This window comes from Otolemur garnettii, unplaced genomic scaffold (assembly GCF_000181295.1).
Source record: "Otolemur garnettii isolate 467f Iridium unplaced genomic scaffold, OtoGar3 scaffold00026, whole genome shotgun sequence".
NCBI classification, from domain to species: domain Eukaryota; kingdom Metazoa; phylum Chordata; class Mammalia; order Primates; family Galagidae; genus Otolemur; species Otolemur garnettii.
In genome coordinates this window covers 20,084,346-20,111,918 of record NW_003852421.1, presented here as the reverse complement: position 1 = coordinate 20,111,918, position 27,573 = coordinate 20,084,346, and the positions used below count along the sequence as shown (strand labels likewise).

The window sequence follows — 27,573 nt, the reverse complement described above, 5'->3', positions numbered from 1 at the left end:
ACCTGGTACTCTGGAACTGAGATCTTGAAAGGTATCATTTGCAGTACGCACCCTCAGTGCCATGTTGCTATACAGACTTCAAGCAGCTCCCTGATCAGCCTGTAGATCTGTGGTGGTGGCCCCTCACAGCTCAGTCCGCAGTGCCCACAGGGCGACTATGGAGCCCCAGGACTCTCTCCTCCTATCCTTACCCACATGTGGGTGCCTCCCCCAGGTACCTTCAGATCTCTTTGGATGGACTGCCTGTCACCTCCTTCTTCTTCACTCTGAATGCTGCCCCCTCCCGCCCCCACATTGCTTCTCTGATGATTCATGTGCTCTTTTCAAGAAGTCCCACCTGCAGGTGGGTATCTACCTACAGCTTTTGGTTCTCTCCTCGAGAGCTACGTGCATGGGCTGCTTCTAGTCCACCATCTTCCTAACTCCACAAAGTGGCTTTTTAATTTTGACCTTTCAACACCATTTATGTCTTTGCTTGTAATATTAATTTTAATTGAAACACAACAATACAAGCAAAATTTATGGGTACAGTGTGATATTTTGGTACATGTATATAATGTGTAGTGATCAAATCTGGATAATTTGCACATTCATCACCTCAAACATTTGTCATTTCTTGGTTTTGGAAACATGGAAAATCCTATCTTTTAGCTATTTTGAAAATATACAGTAAATTGTTACCTGCAGTCACCCTGTCGTGCTCTGGAACACTAGAACATAGTCCTCCCATCTAGCTATCATTCTGTATCCAATAGAGAACCTTTCCCTATCCCGTCCACCCTCACTCTCCTAGCCAAGGTGCTTTTCACTAAGCTTTTGACATTGACACCATGAAGTTTACTTTACCAGATAATAACTGGTAAGGTAAGTGAACTTACCTTTTCTACTGCCTTCTCATTAATTAACGGGCCCTGAGTAGTTCCCTCCTCAAATCCATTCCCTACATGCAGGGTCTTCTTCATTGCCTCAGCAAATTTTTTGACAAAGGAATCATGGATACCCCTTTGCACCAAGAATCGGTTTGCGCAAACACATGTCTAGACAGAAGACAAAAACAAACCCACATAGTTTTTCAGAGCCACTGACCCAGACAATAAACGTGTGACTGCTGCCACCGCTCTGGGAACACACTTCCCCAGGGCGTCTCGTCCTGCGTCCAACCTGCTGTTTTCCTTCTCACATGGGTTCGGCCCCAAAGATAAAAGCTCTGAGTCAGTGTTTTGTTGCTCTCCAGCTCCTTCCACAGCTGCCACACATTTGTGGTCAAACAGGTAAATAAGTATAAGGACTTGTGTGCACAAAGAAAAAAAAAGCCATCCCATGTTTTTTTCAAATGGCTTGAATAACAGAAAAAAAAAAAAAAGGCTGCAAGCTTCCTGAGAGATGGTGATGCTGCAGGACTGTGAGCAGAGGCTGCGAGGAAAGAGGCCAGACACTGACGTACATCCTTTAGCTTAAAACTTCTGAGCAATTGCCTGAGTCTTAAAAATGGACACAAGACCATTCCTTTTTTTTTTTGAGACAGAGCCTCAAGCTGTCCCCCTGGGTAGAGTGCCGTGACATCACAGCCCACAGCAACCTCTAACTCCTGGGCTCAAGTGAGTCTCCTGCCTCAGCCTCCCAAGTAGCTGGGACCACAGGCACCTGCCACAACGCCTGGCTATTTTTTGGTTGCAGCCGTCATTGTTATTTGGTGGGCCCAGGCTGGATTCGAACCCGCCGTCTTAGGTGTATGTGGCTGGCACCTTAGCCACTTGAGCCACAGGCGCTGAGCCAAGACCATTCCTTCTTTATTGAAAAGGTCTTGTGTATTTTTTTCTACTTAGTATTTTTAAATTATAAAATATAACCATATTCTAGGAAACCCAGCTTTTGTTGACATATTTGCTTCTTATATTTTTCTTAATCATGTATTTTCCTACTAGAAGCAAAGTACATATGATTTTGTGTCCTGTGCCTTTTTATTGGCTTAAAGCAACATACCCCAAAGCTGCACTATATTGTAGAGTTATACTCTTTGCATTTTGTGTTTGTAAAGGAAACATACCTGTTTCTGACAAAACCAAGCTTATTTATGTTACCAAGAGCCAAAGCAAGAATGAAAGTTGCTTAATATTAACTTATTAATTACTGTTAATAATTTAATGCCACAAAAACATTTCATCACTTTTCCACAATATAACCTTTCAGGAGTATTTATATCTGCTTCTGGAATGCATTTAAAATTGCATATGGATGGTACTTTTAAGATGAAGCACTTAAGAACAAAGATCCTGGCAGGAGCTTGGACAGAAACCAGGAGATAAGACCTCTGGTTCAGAGTCCCAGCTCCTCAGCAGCGCTGGAACTGTGGTCCAAGGATGTCTGACCTCAAGTCACTTACACTTTCTCAGAGTTTCATTTCCTATAAAATGTGAGGTTTATATCAGATTAAGTATGAAGGTCTCTGCCAGATCTAACATTCCAGAATTTCCTATGAAGACATGAGCTTAGACCTCCATTCTCCCAGGATGGCATGGACAGTCCTTGGACACACTGCTGATACAGGGCTGCCCCCTGTCATGGGCACCTCTGATGCCTCCTCCATCTCGGACAAGGTAGGCTCCAATAGGTCTTAGCAAGTAGCAGGGTTTTGAGTTTTTCCAGGCATCATCCTCAACATTTTCTTACCTTCTTTCCCTTAAGACTGTGGGCCTCTGAGACCCTCCCTAGCTGATAAAGGCTGTTTTCTACCTGAAGAAACAATTATATCAGTTGAGAAAAGCCCAAGGAGAGGAAACCATGAAAATAATTAGTTTCAAAAGTTGGAGAGGGAAGAGAAAAGAGAACTATTTGACTAAAAGACATTTGCTGTTTAGGAAACTCTTCTAAGAAAGCCAGGGGCTTTATGTTACTTTTTTCTGGACCCTTCTTGCTTTGCCAAAAAATAAGGCACTTATTAACTGTTTGTCAAAAGAGACAAAGAGGTTTCCTTCTAGGAGATGGGTGAGGCAGTGGCAATGGAGGATCTTTGTAACACACACACATACCCTGAAAAGCTCTACAAAACTCACCTGCCCAGAGTTCCTAAATTTAGACGCCAGGGCCCCTGCTACAGCCTGGTCCACATTGGCACTGTCAAATACTATGAACGGAGCAAGACCACCCAGCTCCATGGAGACCTTTTTCACGGAGTTTGCCGCATGGTGCAACAGGATCTGAAAGAGAGGACAGAGCTCCGTGAGCACTGAAATCAACTAGCAAGACTGTGAAGCCTTCACTGTAAAAAATTACCCAACAGCGAAAGCAGCAAGGTACACAATAGTGTATCTGGGATAATTTTTTGCATAAGAAAAAGGAGAAACAAGAATATATGTTTATTTTTGAGGGCTGACATAGTGGCTCATGCCTATAATCCTAGCATTCTGGGAGGCCAAGGCAGAGCTCAGGAGTTCGTGACCAGCCTAAGTAGGAGCGAGACCCTGGCTCTAAAAAAACAGCTGGCATTGTGGTGGGCACTGGTAGTCCTAGCTACTCCAGAGGCTGAGGCAAGTGAATTGTTTGAGCCCAGGAGTTTGAGGTTGCTGTGAGCTATGACACCACGGTACTCTGCCCAGGGTGACAAAGTGAAACTCTGTGTCAAAAAAAAAAGAATATATACTTATATTTGCTAGCATTTTATAAAGAAACACTGGGAAAATAACAAGAGACTAAAAATAATTACTTACAGAAAAGGGGAAGGGAGTCAGCTAGGGTAAGGGTGAGATTTCTCAAGTTACACATGTTAACACAGTCTTGGTGTTTGAACCATATGTATATTACCTATTCACAAACATTGTGATAGGCTTAAAAATTGTAATATGAAGATAAGGTAATAAAATAGCCCAGAATCCCACAACCCATAGCTTACCACTGATAACATTTTAAGGTAATCCATTCAGAATTTGGCCATGCAGTTTCAAGTATATGTACTTTTTTAAAAAAAGAAAACAGGCTTGGTGCCTGTAGCACAGTGGTTACAGCACCAGCCACATACACTGAGGGTGATGGGTTTGAACCCAGTCTGGGCCAACTAAACAACTGCAATAACAACAATAAAATAGCTGGGTGTTGTGGCGGGTGCCTGTAGTCCCAGCTACTTGGGAGGCTGAGGCAAGAGAATCACTTAAGCCCAAGAGTTGGAGGTTGCTGTGAGCTGTGATGCCATAGCACTCCACCCAGGGTGATATAGTAAGAATCTGTCTCAATAAATAAAGAAAGAAAGAAAACAGGATGGTATAATTAAACAGTTTTGTAACCTGCTCTATCTTTCCAATTAACCATATATCTGGAACTTCTTAACATGTTCATAACACTTTATATCTTGCTCCTTTAACATAACACTATAATGTGAAAATCTTCTCATGTTAGCATATGTGCTTCTAGAACATTCCTTTAGGTGCACATTATTCCATTTCACAGCTGTTACTTAATTTATTTATCCAGCCCCCATCTGTTGAACATTTAGGATGTTTCCAATTCTTGCTATTAAAGATAACATGCAATTATTCCTTTAGGATAAATGTATAGAATTTCTAGTTCAATGCATATTGTAAGGCTTTTGATCATATGTAACTATTTGGCTCTAAATATCCAAGAAGAGATTTTATGGCTTAAGAAAGCAGCTCAGGGATGTTAAAATGAGTTTTTTCTTTTTTTGGTTTCTTTTTTTTTTAAATTTCAAAACATTAAGGGGGTATAAATGTTTACATGGGTCACTTCTGTAATGATTGAGCCCCAGCTATAGGTGTCCCTATCACCCAAATAGTGTTAATTGTACCCATTAGGTAAGTTTATTTTGTCCCTTTCTCTCCCTGCCCCATTGCTATTTTTCTTTTTTTTGAGACAGAGTCTCAAGCTATTGCCCTTGGTAGAGAGCCGTGGTGTCACAGCTGACAGCAACCTCAAACTCTTGGGCTTAAGCGATTCTCTTGCCTTAGTCCCCCAAGTAGCTGGGACTATAGGCACCTGCCACAATGCCCAGCTATTTTTTGGTTGCGGTTGTCATTGCTATTTGGCAGGTTTTGACTGGATTCCAACCTGCCAGCTCCAGTGTACGTGGCTGGTGCCCTAGCCGCTGAGCCACAGGTACCGAGCCCGCCTCACTGACTTCTACTGAGTTTTACTTCCCTCTGTGCACATGTGTGCTCATCAGTTAGTTCCGTAAGTACATGTGGTGTTTGTTTCTCCATTCTCAAGATACTGTTTAAACTCTTTATTGCAAGATACTAGGTCTTTGTCCAGTCCTGGCTACAGGAAAGATGGAACCACCTGAGGTGTTCAAAGGAAACGGTATTCACAGCCCAAGGTGGCTGTACTAATGGTCCTCCAGGAGATGCACACCTTGAGGCTGTGAGTTTTTGCGACAGGACCCCTGGTAAAAATCTAGAAAGGCTGGAAAGCTGGGCCTGTGCTGGCACTTCACTGTGTGCCAAGGTGTTACCATTCCAGCTCAGTTGGTGGTAAGGATTTTCTCACTGAAATGTTACTACTCAACAAAGCAGTGCAAGTTTTAAGATTAAACACATTTCTTGGACTCAATATAGCAGCTATTTTAATTTTAAAGAAATGCCACCTGCTAGGTGTAAAAAACATTCTCACTTGTGGGTCAGTCCCTTTCACCTCTTCCTGACCTTGTCTCCTGGTGTCTGTCCCTCCACATGCACTACCCATGTGCCCTGTGACAGTGTCTTCTCCCCACTCAGGATGGCTTGCCATGGGCCCTGGAGTACTACGTGAATTCCTGACACCGTGTCATGAAGTGTTTCAGCTCCACTTCCCACTGCTGACCTCCTCAGCCCACCGCTTCCAAAGACAGAACATGATTGGCCTGGTTTACCTTTCTATGGCAGGCCACTTGTCCTAGGTCACTGGCCAGCCAGCAAATTATTTCCCTTAAGTCAAAGATCACTCATGTTTCAGTTCTCTGTGCAGAAAAAGCTGAGGTGGTGTACACTATAAAACACGGCTGCTGCCTCCTCTGTAGGGTTCCAGGAGCGGTGTTCCCCCAGCAAAGGGCAAAGGGCAGGCAGGCACCTCTAGAACAAGCTCACGGTGTGGGCTTCAGTTATGAGGTAAGATTCTGTGCCCTGAAACCAGGAGCTCGGCCACTGATCTCTGTGAAGACCAGCTCTGAAGAGGCCCTTGCAATAGACATGAGTAATTCTTTTAAATATAATTATCACTTTGTCCTTTAAGTCACTTAAGGTGAATCACTGTCCCGGGCAAATAGGAGCAAAGCTAGATTTGCTGGGAACATACAGTTGACATTTTCCTGGATACCTGTCAGATGATGAGAAGTTGCCAGGAAACCTGAAGGAAGATAAGGACTGGGGCCCTCCACCCAGTATCCCGGGAATGTCTCTGGCTTAAATGGCAAAGGTTTTACAACCCTTTCTCTCAGGCCTCTTTTTTTTTTCTCTCCTTCACAGTAACATCGGAATCCCTCTTTCATTTACACTGATCCATGACTCAGGGGCATAGCAGTTTATGAATTAAAAAATTCCTATTTCTGGCATGAACGAACAGTAGGATCCCAAAGTGCATCTCCCGGTGGGTGAGTTAACGGCGTGACAGAAGTAGTGGTGACTGGGAGGTATTACCACTGCTTTACTCCTTCCTCTTCTCAAGCTCTCTAAAAATGACCACAAGTTCACAGAAACTTTCCAATTAGATTTAAAATTAGATTTATTTATTTATTTTTGAGACAGAGTCTCACTCTGTCACCCTTGGTAGTGCTGTGGCATCACAGATCAAACTCATGGGCTCAAGCGATCCTCTTGCCTCAGCCTCCCTGAATAGCTGAGACTACAGGTGCCCACTACCGTGCCTGGCTGGTTTTTCTGTTTTTAGTAGAGACCGATCTCTCTCTTGCTCAGGCTGGTCTTGAATTCCTGAGCTCAAGCAATCTACCCACTCAGCCTCTCAGTGTGTTATGATTACAGGTGTGAGCCACTGTGTCTGGCCTACGTGATTTTTATCTGCTGTGTTTATACTCCTGTCCAGCATGAGTACGGATACATATATATGTATATATAACTAGAGAAAAGTATACCATCCGGAAAGAGATACCATAAACAAAAACTTTTCACCTACCTGGATTCTTTTCTCTTTTGTTTTTGAGACAGTCTCACTCTGTTGCCCCCATGCTAGAGTGCAGTAGTATTAGCCTCGCTCACAGCAACCTCAAACTCCTGTATTCAAGCACTCCTCCTGCCTCAGCCTCCTGTGTAGCTAGGACTACAGGCACCTGCTACAATGCCTACTAAATTTCTATTTTTAGTAGAAACAGGGTCTCACTCTTGCTCAGGCTGCTTTTAGAACTCCAGAGTTCAAGCAGTTCTCCTGCCTTGGCCTCCCAGAGTGCCAGGATTATAATTGTGAGCCACTGTGCCTGGCTGACTTTTTTCTTTTGGACATTTGAAAGGATAAATTGAAATCTGCTCACAGAAATACATATGAAGTTTTGAGGAAAGAACTTTTCAACATTCAAGGGGAAAAAAACTAAAAAACAAAAAACGAGAAGATACCTTTCCATTTCTGTAAATACTTTTATACTAAATACAATTTTTGTTCAAGTCTAAGGCATCCATTTCAATATGAATTGTTTTTTCTGACTCTCTAATTCTAGATTATGAAAAAAAGCACAAATTCAAGATTGAAAAAATAAAATAGATACCTTTAACTATGTCACATACAAGAAATAGTGAAAAATAATGAGCACCTTGGGGCCTCAATTTGTTTAATATCATCAAATAGGAATGTACATTATATCACATAAGAAACATCATTCAAAATAACTCCAGAGGATGATGATCAGACATTACTTTTACACTCTGCTGGATTTTCTAAAAATGGTGACTGAGATGAAAGTCTTTTAAGCTCCATAAAGAGAAAATATTAGAATGGAATTTGTTTTCTTTGAGACTGAAGTGACATACCTTTCCTGTAGCTGTTGAGCCAGTAAAGGAAATTTTGGGCACCAGAGGGTCAGTACAAAGTGCTTCTCCCACTTCCTTGGTCTTCTTTCGAGAGCAGGGAATAACATTGTACACACCTGGAGGAATTCCCGCCTGGTTTGCAAGCTACAAGGAGAAATAGCAAATTATCAAAGTGAAAAAACAGAAAAGAGAAAAAAATATATGTTTAACCTAAAAGCACTGAAAAAAAAGTTAAGGTGCTCCTGGGGACTGAATAAGAATATACATGGAAGTGAAACAAGATTCCTACTAGAGCTAAAGTGACGTTCAGATTAATGTGTTGTTAGACATTACAATTCCTTAGAGCATGAGTTTCAACACCACCTTCTGTTTAAACAACGTGAAATTTCTTTCCCAAGAAAAATCAGATATTCCAAGAAAAAAGTTAGTTGATTCATCTATAGGATCAAGGATGGGAGAGTATTAAGGTGCATTTAGTAAGCACCTACTAAGTGCAGAGCAGCAGGCAAAGCCTTTCCATATGTTATTTCCTGGTGCAGTGATGAGAAGAGGGAGGCCCAGGAGGGAGAAGTGGGTTGGGATATGACAGAACCACAGCCTCCTATTGACAAGGGAGGCTGGGGAGTGACAGAACCACATGCTGACCCATAGCTGCCTGACCTGGAAACCTGCACTCTTTCTTTGGATAAGTTATATCCTGAACTATTTTAATTTCTGGAATCCATTAACAATTAGCTTGTTATATACATCTGACTGGGGATTCTGGATGGTATTAGTTACAGAGTTTTTTGAATCTCCCTAAATCTCCTTACAAAAACATCAATTAGAGAGCAAAACCAAGATATCAGAAACATTTACATGACTAGATGACAAGGTATCTCCACAAACCACAGATTATAAGTGGGCGAGGACATACCACCTACTGTGATACGATGTGGGTGTCCTGCCGGCACCTGTGTGAGAGGAAGCAGAGGGCAGGAACAGGCTGCATGAGGGACCTGAAAGCAGACAGCCCCAAACAGCCCGCAGGAGTTCAGCTGAGAACAGCAGCCATGAGTAGGAGGCCTCGCCCGATTCAGTGGGAGGCGAGTATAAGCCCAGGGAACACTGCAGTGAAGACTGCAGGGCATGAAGGGGCTAGCCCTTGGGAATCGTGTGACACAGGAGGAGAAAAGACATAAAGGTGGGGAAGGGAAGGAAGCCAGGGAATCTCAGAAAGCAAGCTGCCTTATCTTTGAATACAACATGCAAGAGAGCAAAGGGTACCCTGTGAAGGCAGAGAAGCTATTTCTAACCAGTCCTTCTACTAAGAGTTTAGGAAAGCTAACTTCACATGAAAATAAACAAAATTCTCCGAAAAGCACCGAGGTCACATCCCATACAAAGTTGTCAGGAAAAAAGAAATAAAAGAGTAAGGAGTGGAGTAACTCCTCATAGATAACGAAAGCATGACAGAAAAAGACACGCCCATAAGACAGACCACACTGGAACTTACTAGTTCAAAACAAGGTAAAAGACGATACGAAAATTATACCAAGACACAAAAGAACAACAGGAATCAGAGCTAAAAATATTTTTAGAAATGAGGTGAGGGAATACCGGAAAGAATTAGAAATAAAAGAAATAATCATTTCAGAAATGAAGACCAAACTGGAAGGACCATACATGAGAATGAATAAACGCTGCACATAAAACCTTAACAGAAATAGACGGCAAAAAGGAAGATAATTAAACATTAGGGAAAAGGATACAAGGGAATGTGACAACAAAAATTTAACTTTGGACAATAGGAGTTTCTGAAGGAGTAAAGCAAATCAAGGATGAAAAACAAATCCCCAAACTTTACAGAAATGAAGGGGCTTTGGTGTGAGGAGTGAAGAGCTTGACACAAAGTCCTCGTTGGGGAACTGAGGGATTTAGGGAGGAGCCTTCCCAGCAAACCTTGGGTCCGTACTTGTTATTATAAAGCAGGAAAAAGTAGTTAAAAGTTATTTATCAGACATTAGCACTAAAAAGGGAGAACATGGAAAGTGTCAGATAGAATGTCTTTAACTTGTTTTTGCAAAACCAAGACTAAGGAAGACTTCTGTTTCCAGGGTCAGGGGAACTTTGCAATCTGGAAAATCTTTTCCCTAACCATGAGGCTTGGTATGCCACACTTTACATACACATTTTCTTTGGAGGCCAGTTTTCTGACTTCTTGCACATATAAAACTCATGCTATTCTCATGATTCTTTAGTTTTTTCAAGTGGAAAGTGAGTCTTATGTTAAAGATCAGGGCACAATGTTCTCTACACAGAAATGAAAAAAGTTTCGAAACTACATATTGAAAGAGCACACTGCATAACTAGAGCATGGACACACAATGACCATCAAAGAGACACATTCTAGCGATATTACTGGTCATGAAAATGAACGGCAAAAAACCCCACTCACTTTTGGGTATCTAGGTAACTCCCCAAACCAAGTTGACTTATAAAGGCAAGAAATTTATCATGAGACTTTTCAAGAATATTTTATGTCATCGATAAATAGAGACTATATTTATAATAATTGAGTAAAGGAATGAGAGCCAAGGATTTTATACCAAGCAACACTGATTTATGGCTGGGTGCCTCATGCCTATAATCTTAGCACTCTGGGAAGCTAAGGATAACTTGAGGCGTGGGCAACATAGTGAGATCTGCAAATAAAAATTAGCTGGAGGGTGGTAGCATGTGCCTATAGTCCTAGCTACTTGGGAGGCTGAAGTAGGAGGATGACTTGAGTTTAGGAGTTCCAGGCTATCGAAAGCTATGATAACAGCACTGTACTCTAGCCTGGGCAACAGACGGAGATCCTATCTCAAAAACAAGTTTTAAAATCCCCCTGATTTACAGCCATAATGGACACAGACTACTGTCAACATTTAAGAACCAGAAGTATCTTTCCCATGAGCCCTTCCTGTAGAATCTTCTAGAGTATAAGGCTCAGATACCAAATGACTAGAGAGACACTGACATAAGCACTGGTGGTGAGCAATAAACATATCGCTGCTTTTGAGCTAACCAAAGGAATGTTAACAGGAAAGAGCAAGTCATGGAGTGCCTGGTGCAGAGTGCTCCAGACAGAGAGAAAAGAATAAAGAATAAAAGAATAAAGTCCAAACTGAGGGTGAGGCTGATGGGTCTGAAGAGTGTGCTGGCCAGAGTGGCCGAAGCAGATGAGTGATGAGTCAGGGGCTTGGAGGGACAGGCCAGTTCAGAGGGGTACAGAGGATACTAATACCTCATAGGGCCTGGAGGGCCACTGCAGAGACTCTGGATCTTACTCTAAGTGAGGCGAGAAGACATTTGAGGTTCCCAATCGAAGCATGACAAAATCTGACGGAATGCAGATTAAAATGGGGGTGGGGGCAGTAAATAAGAGGTTTCCTGGGGCTGGGCGTGGTGGCTTAAGCCTGTAATCCTAGCACTCTGGGAGGCTAAGGCAGCTGGATTGCTTAAATCCAGGCTGGTTCAAGACCAGCCTGAGCAAGAGCGAGAACCCATCTCTAAAACCAGCAGGGTTGTTGTGATGGATGCCTGTAGTACTCAGCTGCTTGGGAGGCTGAGGCAAGAGGACTGCTTGTGCCCAAGAGTTTGAGGTTGCTGTGAGCTGTGATGCCACAGCATTCTACGGTGGGTGACAAAGTGAGACTCTGTCTCAAAAAAAGAAAGAAACACCCATATCTTAGTGCATAGATAATGAAGGTGATGGATAGATACCATTTTTATGGTGGGCTAAAAACATACATGGGTTACAGATATCAGAAAATCCCTCACCCATTTTTTCCTTTTTTGAAAAGAACAATATCTGACTCAAAATACCATTTGATCGAGTGGCGCCTGTGGCTCAGTGAGTAGGGTGCCAGCCCATATACTGAGGGTGGTGGGTTGAAAACTGGCCCTGGCCAAACTGCAAGAAAAAAATAGCTGGGTGTTGGGGCAGATGCCTGTACTCCCAGCTACTCAGGAGGCTGAGGCAAGAAAATCACCTAAGTCCAAGAGCTGGAGGTTGCTGTGAGCTGTGATGTCACAGCACTCTAATGAGGGTGACTACATGAGACTCTGTCTCTAAAAAAAAACAAAAATACCATTTGATTAAAACACAACACCACACAGCAGCAGACACAGGCAAGGAAGGAAGCTTCAAAATGACATCTTTTTGTCCCAGATAAAAAAGTCCATTTTGGAATCAGAAGTCCAATGCATTATCCATTGCACCAAAGAGCCAGGTAGAAAACTGATTTATGGACTGTGTTGGCTCTGCACAAACACAGAGAGAGAGAGGCTCACCTCAGCCAGGGCCAGGGCAGAGAAGGGCGTGTCTTCAGCAGGTTTCACCACCACAGTGCAGCCTGCTGCCAGGGCAGCCCCCACTTTCCGGGTGATCATGGCGCTGGGGAAATTCCACTGGGGTCAGGAGAACAGAGGAAGCATGGGAGAGGAAAAACTGCTTCATTAGTCCAAAGGAAGGCAGGTTGAATAGTCAGTCAATAAATTCCATTGCACACCTGAGGGACAAACCTGTTCTCTGGCTGCACAGGCACACTCCCAGAACACCTGATGCCCCCAACTTGAGGGACTCAGGAGATAAAGGTTTATAAAGATTAGAAACATTTTCACAACTGAACATTATATAGAATTATTTAGACCAGAGGTCAGCCAACATTTTTTTTGTCAAGGACCAGACAGGAAATCTTTTAAGCTTTGGAGGGTATCTGGTTTCTGTCACAACTTCTCAACTCTGCAGAGGGATGGTGAAAGTTACCCAGAGGCAGTAGTGTGTGAATGGGTGGGTAGGGGGGCCATGTTTCAAATTTATTTAAAAACTATAGGGTGGATTTGGCCTGAAGCCCTTGGCAGAAAATATTAGCAATGCTGATTCTGAAAATAGCAGATTTCTGGTATCCCTCTGTATACATATCTGTGGATATCTACAGACATCTACGCATGTAAAACATTATTTTATTTTGATAAATGCACATACAGTGCTTATTCTGGTATTATTCTAAGCCCTTTAAAATTATAATGAATTAAATTCTTACCACAATCCAATGAGGTTGGTATTCTTATCCTTGTTAACAGGTCTGAGAAAACTGAGACAGTGCTGTTAAGCAACGTGCCCAGGTCACGCAGATAGTACACAGAGAGCTTCAGCCAAACCTAGTAAGTTCTAGGCAGGCAGGAGGATTCTATCTGTAACTCTGCTGAGCCGGGACAGAACAGCAGTCTTGAGACCAGCTGACAGACACTGCAGAGAAGTCAATATGGGACCCAGTAGAAGGCAGGTCTAGAAAGATCTCTCTGAGAGAGGAAGATGGGCACCCACAGCCGTGCTGTAGCCCCAACCAGGCATTTCTTAGCTTTTTACCTCCAGAACCTGGCCTAGTGCCTGCAGGTAGCACAAATGCTTTCTTGTTGATAACCACAAATTTTTCCAAACTATGACATATTAAAAATATGCCATGTCTTAAGTTCTTTTGAAAATGATAAATACCCTCTAATCCTAGTACTCTGGGAGGCCGAGATGGGTGGATTGCCTGAGCTCACAGGTTCAAGACCAGCCTAAGCCAGAGCAAGACCTCGTTTCTAAAAGTAGCTGAGAGTTGTGGCGGGCGCCTGTAGTCCCAGCTATTTGGGAGCCTGAGGCAAGAGAATCGCTTAAGCCCAAGAGTTTGAGGTTGCTGTGAGCTATGAGGTCATGGCACTCTACCGAAGGTGACAAAGTGAGACTTTGTCTCAAAAAAAAAAAAATAAGAGATAAATACCAGATCTTTTCAGCAGTGCAACGCCAGGGAGAAAACTCCAAGCTAAGTCAGAAAAGCTGCCTGGGTTCTCCTGTGGGTCATCCCACTTTTTCAGGCATTAGCAAATACTACTCCCACTTGCTGCCACCACGCCTCACATATCACAGAGGACCAGGAAACACACCTCTGTGTTCAGCAAAGGGATCTGGAAACTGAGAGAAGATGACAAAGCTAGCAGGGTGAGGACTCTGCCGCACAGGGAAGAACAAACAGTTTCTGGATTCCTAATCTCCTACCCTAGGATCTTCATGATCTTGGCACATACCGGGGTGATGACTGCCACCACACCTATGGGCTGCTTGAGAACCAGGGCGCGCTTGTCCTTTGCTGAGGTATAGATAATGTCTCCGTAAATGCGGCGGGCTTCCTCTGAAAACCACTCGAGGAAAAGGGCGGAATAGAGAACTTCTCCCTGTGCTTCCTTCAGTGGCTTCCCCTAAGTTAAGTCAAAAAACAAACCATGTTTACCTTCTAAAAATAAAAGCATAGTTCTGCGTTCTTAAATTCTTCAAGCCTGCAAAAGGAGTAAAAAAGTAGCCCATTACAAAACCCACAAGATTGTTGGGAAATTTCTAACTTGGGTATGATTTTCAGAAAGCAGAACTACAAATAATGATGGACAGAAGCATGGTTATATCACTCTAAACCACGAGAATCACTCACATCTTCAAAATGCTTAGAAATTAGGAGACATGTAGAACTGGGTCTTCTAAATACCTAAACATTGTAACCATGGTGTAAAATCATTTACTATACTTAGGGAGGAACTACTGGTACAATACAGTAAAACCTCTATAAGTTGACCACCCATGGGACTATAACTGGTCAACACAAAGAAGTGGTCAACATAAGGGACTAGGCCTCCTGTACTGATATGTACATGTGGTGCATGTCCGGTCTATGATAATTAGGTCAACTTAAAGAGGTGGTCAGTGTAGGGAGGTGGTCAACTAGGGAGGTTTTTCTATATAGAAAAACATGAAAACCAACCAAAACAATCATGTAGAAAAAAACCAGAATGGTGAAAACTCAGTATTCATATAATTCCAAACAGTCTAGTTTTGGATATTAATAACAATAAACTAGAACCTATAAATGTTATTTTACCAAATTTTGAATGCCCTGGCACAGAATGATTTGGTATCTAACCAGCAGATGAGAAATCACACATTCTTCAGCTACAGACAGCACTGAGGGGAAGTCAGAGGCCTTCTCAAGTTTAGTGTAAGAATTCCTGTATAATTTCTCAGGGTATTAAATCAGGATGCTGAACTTACATTTTCAGCTGTGATTATCTTGGCAAGGTCATCCTTATTTTGTATCATTAAATCATACCATTTCCTCAGTAATGAACTCCTTTCCTGAAAAAGAAGTAACAAGACAGAGAAGTAGTGAAATGCCAAGTGTAAGATAAACTATTAAATAATCTCCAATTACCTAAAATAGCTGTGTGGATTCATTCTTAGAGTGATGGGTAATTTTATGCATCAACTTGACTGGGCTAAGGGATACTCAGATAGCTGGTAAAACATCATTTTGCACATGTCCGCAAGGAAGTTTCCAGAAGAGATTAGCATTTGAACCAGTAGACTGAATAAAAGATTTACCCTCACCTATACAAGGGGCATCATCCAGTTTGTTGAGGGCCTTGAATACCACATAGAACAAAAGGGCAGAGGAAGGGAGAACTGCCTCTCTGTGTATGCCCAGACATCCATTTTCTCCTGTTGCCAGACAACAGAATATGGGCAAACCTTGTTCTGAGGCCTTCAGAATCAACTACACCACTAATTTTCTGGGCTTCCAGCTTGCAGAGAAATTGAAGAACTTTCTAGCATCCACGATCATGTGAATGCTAATCTTTTATGATAAGTCTCTTCCTACGTTATCTATATATATCCTGTCGGTTCACTTCCTCTGAGAACTCTTGAGAAATGTGCTTGGGAAGACAAACACCCATGCTTCTTTGATAAATAATAACAAAGATCTACCTTCAAGTTGCATCTAAAGGAGTGTATGAGTCATAAATTATAAAAGAACAAAGTTTTGTGGAAATAGCTATTATTGTTTATGGTAGATAAGAATAACTTTAATACACATAAAATTTTATGTGTAAAATAAACACATACACATCTTAACCATTTTAAACATACATTTTGGTGGCATTAAGTACATTCACAGTGTTGTACAACCATCCCCACGATCCATCTCTAGAACTTTTCCATCTTTCCAACCTGAAACTCTGTAGCAATTAAATGACCTCCCACTCCCTCCAGCCTCCATCCCCCAGCAACCATCATTCTTCTTTCTCTATGAATTTGACAACTCTAGGTACTTCATATAAGTGAAATCATGCAGTATCTGCCCTTTTGTGACTGGCTCATTTCATTCAACATAACGTCCTCAAGTATCATTCTCTACTTAACAATTTGCTGGCAAGCTGGATTTGTCCCATAGACTGAGGTGGGGGATTGAGGGATATGTGAGGCTTAAGAAAAGGGTTTTAGGGTGGCGCCTATGGCTCAAAGGAGTACGGTGCAGGCCCCATATACTGGAGGTGGTGGGTTCAAATCCAGCCCCGGCCAAAAAAAAAAAGGGTTTTACACACTTAAAAAGAGGGCCTGGGCACAACAGTGTAAATGTAGTTAATGGCACTGGAACTGTCTACTTACAAATGCTTAAAATGGTAAATTTTTTGCATATTTTACCACAATTAAAAAATCTCCAATGCACAGAAAAAGATAAAGGGATAAATTGGACTAATAAGCTTATGGAAGAAATGGCTTCTAAAAATAAAAAGAAATTTAATTCACTTACATAAAACTAGTTGGGAAAAAAAGAGGAAGGCCGAGAAAATCCAGGCCAACTGGGCTGCACAGAGGCATTCTTTTTTTTTTTTTGAGATAGAGTCTCATATTGTCACTCTTGATAGAGTGTCATGGCGTCATAGCTCACAGCAACCTCAAACTCTTGGGCTCAAGTGATTCTTTTGCCTCAGTCTCCCAAGTACCTGGGACTACAGGCACGTGCCACAGTGCCCAGCTATTTTTAGAGACAGGATCTTGCTCTTGCTCAGGCTGGCCTCGAACCTGTGAGCTCAGGCACTCAGGCAATCCCAGAGTAGCCTCCCAGAGTGCTAGGATTACAGCTGTGAACCACTGTGCCCAGCCTGCATAGAGGTATTCTACAGAGACTTGTTCTCAGGGCTCCAGCCTCCTACAGCTGAACAGGTATATCCAAAGCCAAGAAGAATCTTTGGGTTACTCTTTGCTGCCTGAAGTCCTGCCCACTATAAATGAGCACACTTGGTTTGTCATTTGGATGTTCTAATCTATTCACCAGATCTAAGAATTTAATTCTTTTTTTTTTTTTTTTTTTTTTAGATGGAGCCTCAAGCTATCTCCCTGGGTAGAGTGCTATGGCATCACAACTCACAGCAACCTCCAACTCCTGGGCTCAAGCGAGTCTCCTGCCTCCGCCTCCCAAGTAGCTGGGACTACAGGCGCCCGCCACAAATGCCTGGCCATTTTTTGGTTGCAGCCATCATTGTTGTTTGGCGGGCCTGGGCTGGGGATTCGAACCCACCACCTTAGGTGTATGTGGCTGGCGCCTTAGCCGCTTGAGCCACAGGCGCCGAGCCAAGAATTTAATTCTTTACCATACTCATGGGCAGAGAGGATGAGTGTGTGTATATCTCACTAGCTGTCTTTTTCTGGGTTATTTCCCTTCTCTATTTTGGACAGGCTAAAAAGCTTCTTTGTCTTACCTCTCAAGGGTATTGCTGAGGCCTCTAAATCTCACACCCTGGAGAAGAGACATCAACATCCCTTAAAACAATATTACTACATTTTGTTTACCCTCACTCTCTGCAACACCAGTTGAGAATCTGATGACTGTAGGCTTGTGAGTTATTCTAGTGAGAAAAGAAATACTAAAATCTAGGTGGTTTGGCTCAGAGAAGTAAATTAAATACCTGAGGAAATGGCCTACTGTGACAAAGCACCATACGTAGTGTGAGAAGGAAGGAGGGGAGGACATGAAACAGCGTAAGAACTGTGAGAATAAAAGGCAGCTTCTGCTTGGTGACAGAAAACAGAACCTTCAGGTTGAACACACAGACCAGTGGAGGCCACGAAGCACCCTCAGCAACAAAGTACGGGTTGAGTCTACGTCTGAGTCCTGATCCTTAGGACCTCAGAATGTGACGTTATTTGGAGAGAGGGCCTTTACAGAAGCAACCAAGTTAAAATGAGGTTTTCAGCGTGGGTCCTTATAAATGACTGTGTCATTTATAAGAAGAAAGTTGGACACAGGCACAGAAACATACAGAGGGGAAAGACAGTATGAAGGAAGGAAGGTTCCCAGAAGGAACCCACTCTGCAGACGCTTTGATTTTAGACTTTAACCTCTAGACCTGAGACAATAAACATCTTTGGTTTAAGCCACAGAGTTTGCACAGAAGTTGTAGGAAACTAACCTTTGTAGAAGTGCGAGACTCAGACAGGGGTCCTGAGAAGCAGGAAGGGGACAGAGCCATGAGTGCTGGGATCTCAGGTCCTTCCTGCGACCAGCAGTGAAAGCAAGGACAGTGAGCTCTGATCTCTCAGGCTGCCCCCTCGTGCCCAACGTGATTCATTAAACTCATAAGAAAAGACACAGCACTTGATGTTGGCCAAAAGGCCAGGAAGTGATCAAATATCTACCTCACAGAGCCACTGAAAGGATGAATTGAACACCTGTGAGGCACCAAGAACAATACTTAGCTGTGGTGGGTACAATACTGGCCCCCAAATATGTCCACACAACAAAAGGAATGTTGCAGATGTGATTAAGAATCTTGAGGTGCAGCTCTGGCACCTGAGGCTCAAGCAGCTAAGGCACCAGCCACATACACCTGAGCTGGCGGGTTCGAATCCAGCCCAGGCCCGCCAAACAACAATGACGGCTGCAACCAAAAAATAGCCAGGCGCTGTGGCGGGCGCCTGTAGTCCAGCTACTTGGGAGGCGGAGGCAGGAGACTTGCTTGAGCTCAGGAGTTGGAGGTTGCTGTAAGCTGTGATGCCACAGCACTGTACCCAGGGTGATAGCTTGAGGCTCTGTCTCAAAAAAAAAAAAAAGAATCTTGAGACTATCCTGGATTACCTGGGTGGGGCTGATGCAATCATTAGGGTCAAAGTGAGAGAAGGTGATGTGATGACTGAAGCAGAGGTTGAGTGATGTGGGGATATGTGTAGTTTCTAGAAGCTGAAAATGATAAGGAAACAGCATCCAGGAGAGATGCGGCCTTGCCGACCCGTTTTGGACTGCTGACCTATACAACTGAAAGAGAATAAACCTGTATTGTGCTAAGCTGCTGAATTTATGGTAATATGTTGCAATGGCCACACATTTGCTTATAAGGCAGTAGATAAATATTAGTTTCCTTCTTCCCATGTCTTCTAGGAGTTCGCAAAGTGGAAAAAAGAGATCATAAAACACATGAAAAGAAAGATGTGATGCAATACAGAAGATGACAAGGTGCGTGGAGTAGGCCTGGGGGTTCAGAAGAGGGAGAATAACAGAAGGCTACGGTCAGACAGCATCAGAAGCAGAAGTTACACAAGAGCTAGGAATGGGTGGGATGTGAATGGGCCTGGAGAAGGGAGGGGAAACAGACCCAGAAGAAAGACAACAAAGGCCTGGAGGGAAGAGAGGGATGAATCACAGAGCTGCCTTACAAACTCTGTTTACCATGTCACTGCATTTACGCCTACCATCTCTCAGCTGTAGTGGCAGGCCTTTAGGGACACCGATGGCACCACTCTCTTAGTGAGATATTCCAGGACCCAAGAACTCCACCTTTTAAGAATAAAGTTTCCCTGAGAAGACTGGAGCTCCTGTGAGACAGAAGCACTACACTGTTCAAGGAGCACAGACATTAGCATGATGGTGTGATCAGAACACAGGGTGATGCTGCCAGTATCAGCAAGAGGCCCCAACATCATCAGCCCTATGACCTCCAAACCACAACTGACCCCTGAACTGTAAAGCGACCACTGTGATAAACTGAGGCCTTGATCCTATGGGCCCTTGAGGGACTCCAGAAGGGTGCTAGAGGGCATCAGACCTTGATCCACTCCCTCCCTGAGACCTAATCATCCTCATGGCTATAAGTATACCTGCAGTACACAAGGGTATGACTTTCACATTTATATCTTTAGCCCCTCGCTCACTCTCGAACTCCAGACTCGTGTATCTGGCTGCTTATTTCACATCTCCACTAGGGTATGAATGGACACCCTGGACTTAAGAGTCTAAAACTGAGCTCTGAAATCTCACCCCACTGCCGTTCCCCTACCCTCTTCCCCACCTCAGCTTCACCCCATTTCATCCTTCTGGTGGCTCAGGCCAAAGGGGTCTCAATGATTTCTCCCTCACTCTCATCCTGGTTCATGCCACCCAAATCCCTGCAATATCCTCCCAAAAGGCATCTCTGCTTCTACCACTGTTCCTTCTTCATGTAGTCTCAGCACTGTGGCCAGAGTAATGCTTTCAAAATGTAAATCAGATCATATCTCTACTTAAAACCCTGTCACGGCCCCTACCTCACTCAAAATAAAACCAAAGTCCTTTAGAAGGCTCCATCTGTTCCACATGGTCCAGCCCCTCCTTCCCTATCTCTTCTTCACCTACAACTCTTCCCCTGTGCTCAGTGCACATGAACCTCCTTACTGTTCTCCACATGCATCAGCCTGCTCCCAGCTTTGGCTATAGCTGAATCACCTCACTTCCTTTGGCCTTTGTATGTTATGTCCTCAAGGAGGCCTACTCTGATGTTATAAGCCGGTGTCCTGACTCCCGAGTATCCAGGATGTGACTGTATTTGGAGATAGGGTCTTTAAGAAGTACTTAAGTTAAAACGAGGTCATCATGGTGGGCCCTAATCCAATCTGAATGATTTTATAAAACAGATGAGGACAGACACACAGAAGGAACATTATGTGGAGAAAAGACGAAGACAGTCATCTGCAAACCGAGGACAGAGACCTCAGAAAAAACCAACCTGACAACATCATGACCTTGAACTTCTAGCCTCCAGAACTGTGGTATAATAAATTACTGTTGTTTAAGCCCTCAATCTGTGTACTTGTAATGGCAGCCTGTGCACACAAATACACCTGACCATACATCATGTACACTGTATCATGCCACCTCCCTCGAGCCCCTGGTCATCTTTTGCTTCCACCTACCCCCTCCCCGCCATGGTTCACACCGTATTTGCTTAGGTATTATGTTGACTGGCTATAGAGTAGATCTCCCTGCCTCATGTGAGTGCCATAAGGGCAGAAACTTTCTTTTGGTGTCTGATATATCCCAGGCACCTCCAACAGTGCACAGCATATAGCAGCTGCTTGGTAAACAGCTGATGGATGGATGAATGGTTAAGAATCTCTGGTACTCGCACAGAATCAATGGATGCATGTGTTCAGAGGGAGGGCTTTCAAGCACAGGGCAGAAGATGATTTCACAGGGTTGGCTCCAGGTGTAACATAATAAATGAAGGAGGAAAAATATGTGTTAGTTTTCTCCTTACTCAACTCTCTGTTTAATGATCTCCATCCTCTACCCCCAATTCTCTAGCGTTCTTTAGAGCAGTAAATAGCATTTTTCACTCAGGCTAAAAACCTGGAGGATAGTCTTGGACTCCTCTCCTCCTCTGTACAAAGTTCTAATCTTTCTACAGCTCTCTGCTCCTGACCCCATGACATTGTACCAGCCTCCTCTGTGGGCTCTGTGGGCTCTGCACACATGTAGCACTTCATGTATTCTGAAGTGCTCTCTCACTGCGGGACACAGCCTTCTACCGGGTCAAGCTTGTTACCAGTAACACTCAGCTCCCTTGCACTACCAGCTTGCGTTCTGCCTCCCCTACTGGGCGATACACTGTTTGAGGGCAGGGGCCGTGTCCCTAGCGCCAGGAGGACGATGCTCCAAACTCATTTGTCTCCTTTTTTGTTGCTCCGACTTTTCGCATTGTGTACCCACAGGGAACTGAGGAAAGGAGACACGAGGCTGGTTTCACTTTGGGGCCCGGCGTCCTCTGCTCCTCGCTGGGCCCCGGCCACCTCTTGACCCCTGCACGCGCCGCGCTCTCACCTTGGCCGAGACCGCCCTCCAGCTGCTGAAAGCCTCATAGGCGGCGCGCACGGCGGATCGGGCCTCGGGCACCCCGCAGTCGGCCACCATGCCCAGCACGGCGCCGTTGGCCGGGTCGTGCACCGGGAAGGTGGCGGCGGCCGGGAGCCAGTGGCCGCCCACGAAGCTGTCGGTGCGCAGCAGCGCCGCAGAGAGGCCCGCCAGGCCCCCGGCGTAGCGGCGGAGCTGAGCCAGGCTGGGCGCGGGCCTCGAGGCGGGCCCCAGGCTGCCGGCGCTGGGACAGAGGAGGCCGCCCAGAGGCTGTGGCCGGAGGCGCGGGGCCATGGACCTCCGCAGCCAAAAGCAGGTCGCCATGGCCTTGACAGCGGCGACGGCTGGAAGCAGGCGAGCGGGTGCGCGCACACGGGAGCGCGGGGGGCGCGGGGAAACGGGAGGGCGAAGAGAAGGCGGGGCCGCGCGGGGCCGCAGGGGAGCGGGCGGGAGGTTGCGGAGACGCGGAGCAGCGCCCTCGCCGCGCGCCGGGCGCGCTGCCACGCTGTGGACTTTGTCCTGAACGCCGGCGACTTCCCAATCTGCGCCACTTCTTCCGGGGAGGGTTGGGGCCGAAGTTGGGGAAGGCTCGCTGGGAAATGCACCTGCGGACCGCCGTCCCCTTCGCCCCTATCGGGTGCTCATTTGTCTGTAACTACTCCTTAGAACCCCAACCGCTGCGGGAGAAGCACTGGCTCGCCTTCTCGTCCCCAAATCCCGCACCCTCGCCGCAGGAACTTGTGCTTGGTCCACAGACCAGCGGTGCAGGAGCGGGAAACCTGCAGCCTTAAGGCCACACGGGGCTTTGTAGGTCCTTAAGTGCGGCCTTTTAACCGGATACAAATTTTACAGGAAAAATCCTTTTATTAAAAATTTTTTGTTTGTCTTTTATAGAATTTTTTTTTTTTTTTTTTTTTTTAGGAGAATGTATTTAAAATACCAAAAAATAGGCCGGGCGTGGTGGCTGACGCCTGTAATCTCAGCACGCTGGGAGGCGGAGGCGGGTGGATTTCTGGAGCTCAGGAGTTTGAGACCAGCCTGAGCAAGAGCGAGACCGTCTCTACTGAAAATAGGATAAAACTTAAGGTGACCAGATTTTAACATTGGTAAAGCAGGGTACTACTGACGGGGGTGGGTGGTGGGTGGGTGGGGTTCTTAATTAAAAATTTGGTCTATATGCAGCAACAAAAAATTTCACAGAACACAAAAATAGTATTGTAATTTTTTTTAAATTTCAACATAAGTACGACTTACAAATATAATACATTAAAAATTACATATAGTATTATTTTATTCTTTGGCATATTTCTCATTTGAGTGAATTTATTTTAGTAGATTGCTGTCGTTTAAAAGGTCATGAAATTTTTCACAAGAATTTGTTAAATTATATTTCACACATAAAATGGCTTTCAAAGTCTCAACACTTAATTGTGATTTTTCTGATGTCCACACTTTATTTACCATAGAAAAAACGCGTTCAGTCTTAGCATTAGTCCCTGGTAAGGACAGCACATATCCCACAGTTTTTAGTGCATTATTGTATGGAACATGGTTTGTTTCAAAATGATGAAATATTTCTAACCATTTGTTCTCTATTGTGATTTTTGCTGATGCCCAAGATTTAACCTTTCCCTTATTAATATTTTTTTAAATAATGATACCTGGTAAGTCATAAGTGTCACTTTCAAGGCCGCCACTATAAAATATATATAATACAAGTACTGTCTGCTAAATTCATGAAATAAATAAATAAATTACTTGCCTAAATTATGTGAATAGCTGATTTGTTGACATAATTTGTTTAGCACTAGCATGCAGAGGTAAGCAGGCCACTCCCTGTGTTAGGGAGAAGTTGTAACTTTAAGGGCAGGAGGGGGCTTTTGGGGGGAGGGGCTTTCTGAGACATGAATCTAACATATCTAGCATTCTTTCCAAAAATCAGGACTTTTTTAAAAGGCCACGGGACACAGGACAAATTGTTAAAAATCAGGACTGTCCTGCCAAAAGCGGGACGTTGGGTCACCTTAACAAAACTAGCCAGGCGTTGTGGCAGGCACCTGCTACTGCGGAGGCTGAGGCAAGAGGATTGCTCAAGTCCAAGAGTTTGAGGTTGCTGTGAGCTATGATGCTACAGCACTCTACTCAGGGCAACAGAGTGAAACTCCTTTTATTATTAAAAAAAATAAAATTGCAAAGAATAAAATGGGTTTCAAGGAAATAATCCTCCCAATTAACCAGCACAACTGGGGCTAGTGAGCCATTAGGGCTAAGCTGACTGCTGCACAAGAGGCTGATTGGCAAGAGTTTATGGGGGTGGGGATGGGGTCCAGTAGGCCAGCCTGTCATCAGCTTTTATAATGGGGTTCTGCATTTAGTTTGACATGGAATTTGTGAATACCTGTAGTTGAACAGCTCATCAGTATTTTTACTTAATACTCCCATCATGTTAAAGAAGACCGAGAGAATACTGAAGAAAGAAAACATTTTTGGTTTTTAACTTCAAATATGGAAGGTTTTACTTTTGCTGTTCAAGGAGAAAATAGATTTTTTTCATTTTTTTTTTTTTTTTGGTTGTTTTTCTTCATCAGGTCCATAGGAGGCTTGAGCTTGACACCCTTGGTGTGCCAAGCCTGCACCCTCACTACTGAGCTACAGCAGTCAGCTGAAAACAGATTTTTAAAAGAGGATCTGGAATTGCAATATTATTTTGTTTCTGCTAAAGATAAGATGATTTGCTTGCTTTGTGATACTGCAATATTAGAACTGTAACACTCATAAGGACCACAAATATTTTAAATTACAAAATACATGAAAGATTGTATTGCAGAAGTCAAAAATAAAAAGCAAAAAAATAAAAAAGACAATTCTTTCATGTGCTGATAAAATAAGGAAACACTGTCACAGATGTATTACTTCATGACGTCACATCCAAGTTAGCATTTCAGCCTCACTTAACACCTAGTACAAAGCACCTAAAGAATTACAGATGGAATTGATTGAGCTCTCGGCAGATGAAATTTTATAACTTTTTTTTAAAGATGGGGTCTTGCTCTTGCTCAGTCTGGTCTTGAGCTCCTGAGCTCAAGCAATCCTTCCACTGCCTCCCAAGAGTGCTAGGATTACAAGTGTGAGCACCAAGCCTAGCAGTAGATGACAGTTTAAGGTCTTTGGGTGATGCTGATATAGAGCCAATTGAGAAAGGGAAAAATGCAGTGGAATACCTATGTATGCCTTTGGCAGCAGGTTGAAAAATGCTTTCTTGTTTTTCAACCACTTATTCCTGTGAATCTATATTCTCCTATCTAACCCAAGACATGCTTAAAGTCACAAATGACTAATACCCATCTAGAGGATCGACCAAAACTGTGCGCCTCCATGCTGCAACCAATATTCCAATGCTTTCCAACAAAAAGCAGAAACCACGAAGTCATTAAAAGGTTGGTTAGCTTTAAATTAACAAGTAGTTTTCATTTTTTTGAAATTAGGTACATAGTAGTTAGATTTTTGTAAAATAATATGTATTTCAATTACATCTAATTGAAATTTCTTGAATGTGGCCTTATTTGATTACAGCTGAATTAATGTGGCCTTATAAAATGAAAAGCTGCCCCTCACCCTGGCCGCACTGGTGCTTGCCCCCTGTTAAGGGTATGGTCATGTTCCTTCATCTGCAGTTTCTGCCCACGTGTAGGATTTGGGGGGATGGGTTTCTGAGGGGGTGAAGTGGGGACCCTCTTGCTACCTGGGTATTTTTCTGGGTGTGTCCAGGTAGTCTCCTAGGCATGCTCCTGATAAGTACTGTGTTTCCCTGAAAATAAGACATACCCCCAAAATAAGCCCTAGCAGGATTTCTATGCATTTGTTAAGTATAAGCCCTACCCCAATAATAAGACCTAGTGATGGGCATGGCTATGCCATGCATTTCAGCACGGAGTGGTTAAGGAAGACTGGAATATCCCCTGAAAATAAGCCCTAGTGTGTCTTCTTGAGAGAAAATAAATATAAGACAGTATCTTATTTTTGAGGAAATATGGTAACAGTGACTCTGGTGATAAGCAGACTTGGAATTCAAACTCAGAACCTGTTGCTCAACATACTGGGTGACATTTGACAAATGTTGACCTCAGTTTTCTCCCTTATGAAATTCAACAGTACCCACCCTATATGTTTGTTGTGAGATAATGTGCAATGCTTATCACACTTACTGCATTAAGTTCAATATATTGTTCAAAGTCATGCTAGTAAGTTACCTTAGTTAAGCTACTAGTAAGATTAAAGTTAGGCCACCAGCTAGTAAATGGAAGAATTTGTCAAAATTGAACTAATGAAGGTATAAAGATTGAGCCTACTACGGTCACCTTTAAACAACATTTTTCATCCATTCAAAAATTAGACTTGGGCTTAAAAATGTGGAAGCAAAGGAAGCTTAAACTTTGATAGGGATAAAAATAAAAATAGTAGGCCTACAGTTGGAGTTTGTAGGTTCAAATACATTGATTATAGATCACTAGCTCTCAACATATCCCCAATTCTCAATTCCTACAGAGTTGAGAGCATCTTGCTGACTTCTCTGGAGCTTGTGGGTTCTTGGTCTTTTTCTGGGACACTGGATTTTTTTCTAGGACATTTGCAAAATGCCGAGGTAGTACTTTAAATTTTGACTTTGTCTTTTGCAGAGTCAGATCCACTCAAGTTTGAGTCATGCACATGTGGCATAAGTGGTAACAGCTGAGATTAATCTTTTTTGGTGTGTGGATTCACTATTTCCTTCTGTATTTTATTGAGGAATTGGGAACGGAGAGGGAGTTCTGAGGGAGATGTGGGCAGTGGGTGTCCCAATCTGGAGGGGAAGCAGGCATGTTTACATCTCCTGCCAGCAGGGGGAGTTCTGCTGATAGCCTATTTCGTTATTATTTTTTTTTATTAAGTCAAATACACTTAGATCATGAATACATTTATGCATATGTGGGGTACGATGTGTTGATTTTTTTTATACAATCTGACGTGGTTACATCAAACCAATCAACATAGTTTTCGCCTCATTTACTTGATTATTGTGTTAAGACATTTATGTTCTACACTTGATAGATTTGACTTGTACCCTCGCAATATGCTCCATAGGTGTGGTTCCGCCTTTTACCCTCCCTCTGATGGCCTATTTCTGCTGCCCTCAGAGTTGAGGCCTCCATCACTTGAGGCCCAGAAAGTGAAGTCAATTGTGGCTGCCTTCCTGTTTCAAGATTACTCTAGACTTCATTTCATTTCATTTCATTTCATATTTCATTTCTCTCTCTATCTCCTAGCCTGGAGTGCAGTGGCCCAATCATAGCTCACCACAACCTCTTGGTCTCAAACAATCCTCCTGCCTCAATCTCCCAGGTAGTGGGGACTCAAGGCATGCCAATTTTAAAATTATTTTTTAAATTATATTTTGGAGAGAGGTGGTCTTGCTATTGCCCAGGCTGGTCTGGAACTCTTGGCCTCAAGTGATTCTGCGTTGGCCTCCCAAAGTGCTAGGATTACAGGCTGAGCCAAAGCACCTGTGCTACTTATCTTTTTAAGGTTCTATTTCAAAAGGTGCCCACTTCCTTTCCCAACTGACTTATCCATTAGGCACA

At 43.5% G+C, this 27,573-nt stretch overlaps 1 protein-coding gene across 4 annotated transcripts in view; it reads right to left on the bottom strand.

Annotated features, from left to right (window-relative positions):
* ALDH5A1 (aldehyde dehydrogenase 5 family member A1) overlaps positions 1–22,411 on the bottom strand; it is a 33,682-nt gene extending 11,271 nt beyond the window's left edge. For 2 of the 4 annotated variants that reach the window (XM_023512292.1, XM_023512291.1), the window contains exons 1-7: positions 21,926–22,315; positions 15,067–15,150; positions 14,055–14,225; positions 12,276–12,392; positions 7,959–8,102; positions 3,054–3,197; positions 879–1,037 (exon numbers count right to left, since the gene is read on the bottom strand). In XM_023512292.1, coding sequence (XP_023368060.1) covers positions 879–1,037; positions 3,054–3,197; positions 7,959–8,102; positions 12,276–12,392; positions 14,055–14,225; positions 15,067–15,150; positions 21,926–22,279 — 1,173 coding nt within the window. In that variant the 5' untranslated portion in view covers positions 22,280–22,315. Of the gene's footprint in view, positions 1–878; positions 1,038–3,053; positions 3,198–7,958; positions 8,103–12,275; positions 12,393–14,054; positions 14,226–15,066; positions 15,151–21,925 lie in introns of all 4 variants that reach the window. The other 2 variants (XM_003788337.2, XM_023512293.1) reach the window with 2 other exon arrangements.
* Between the last annotated feature and the right edge of the window lie 5,162 nt (positions 22,412–27,573).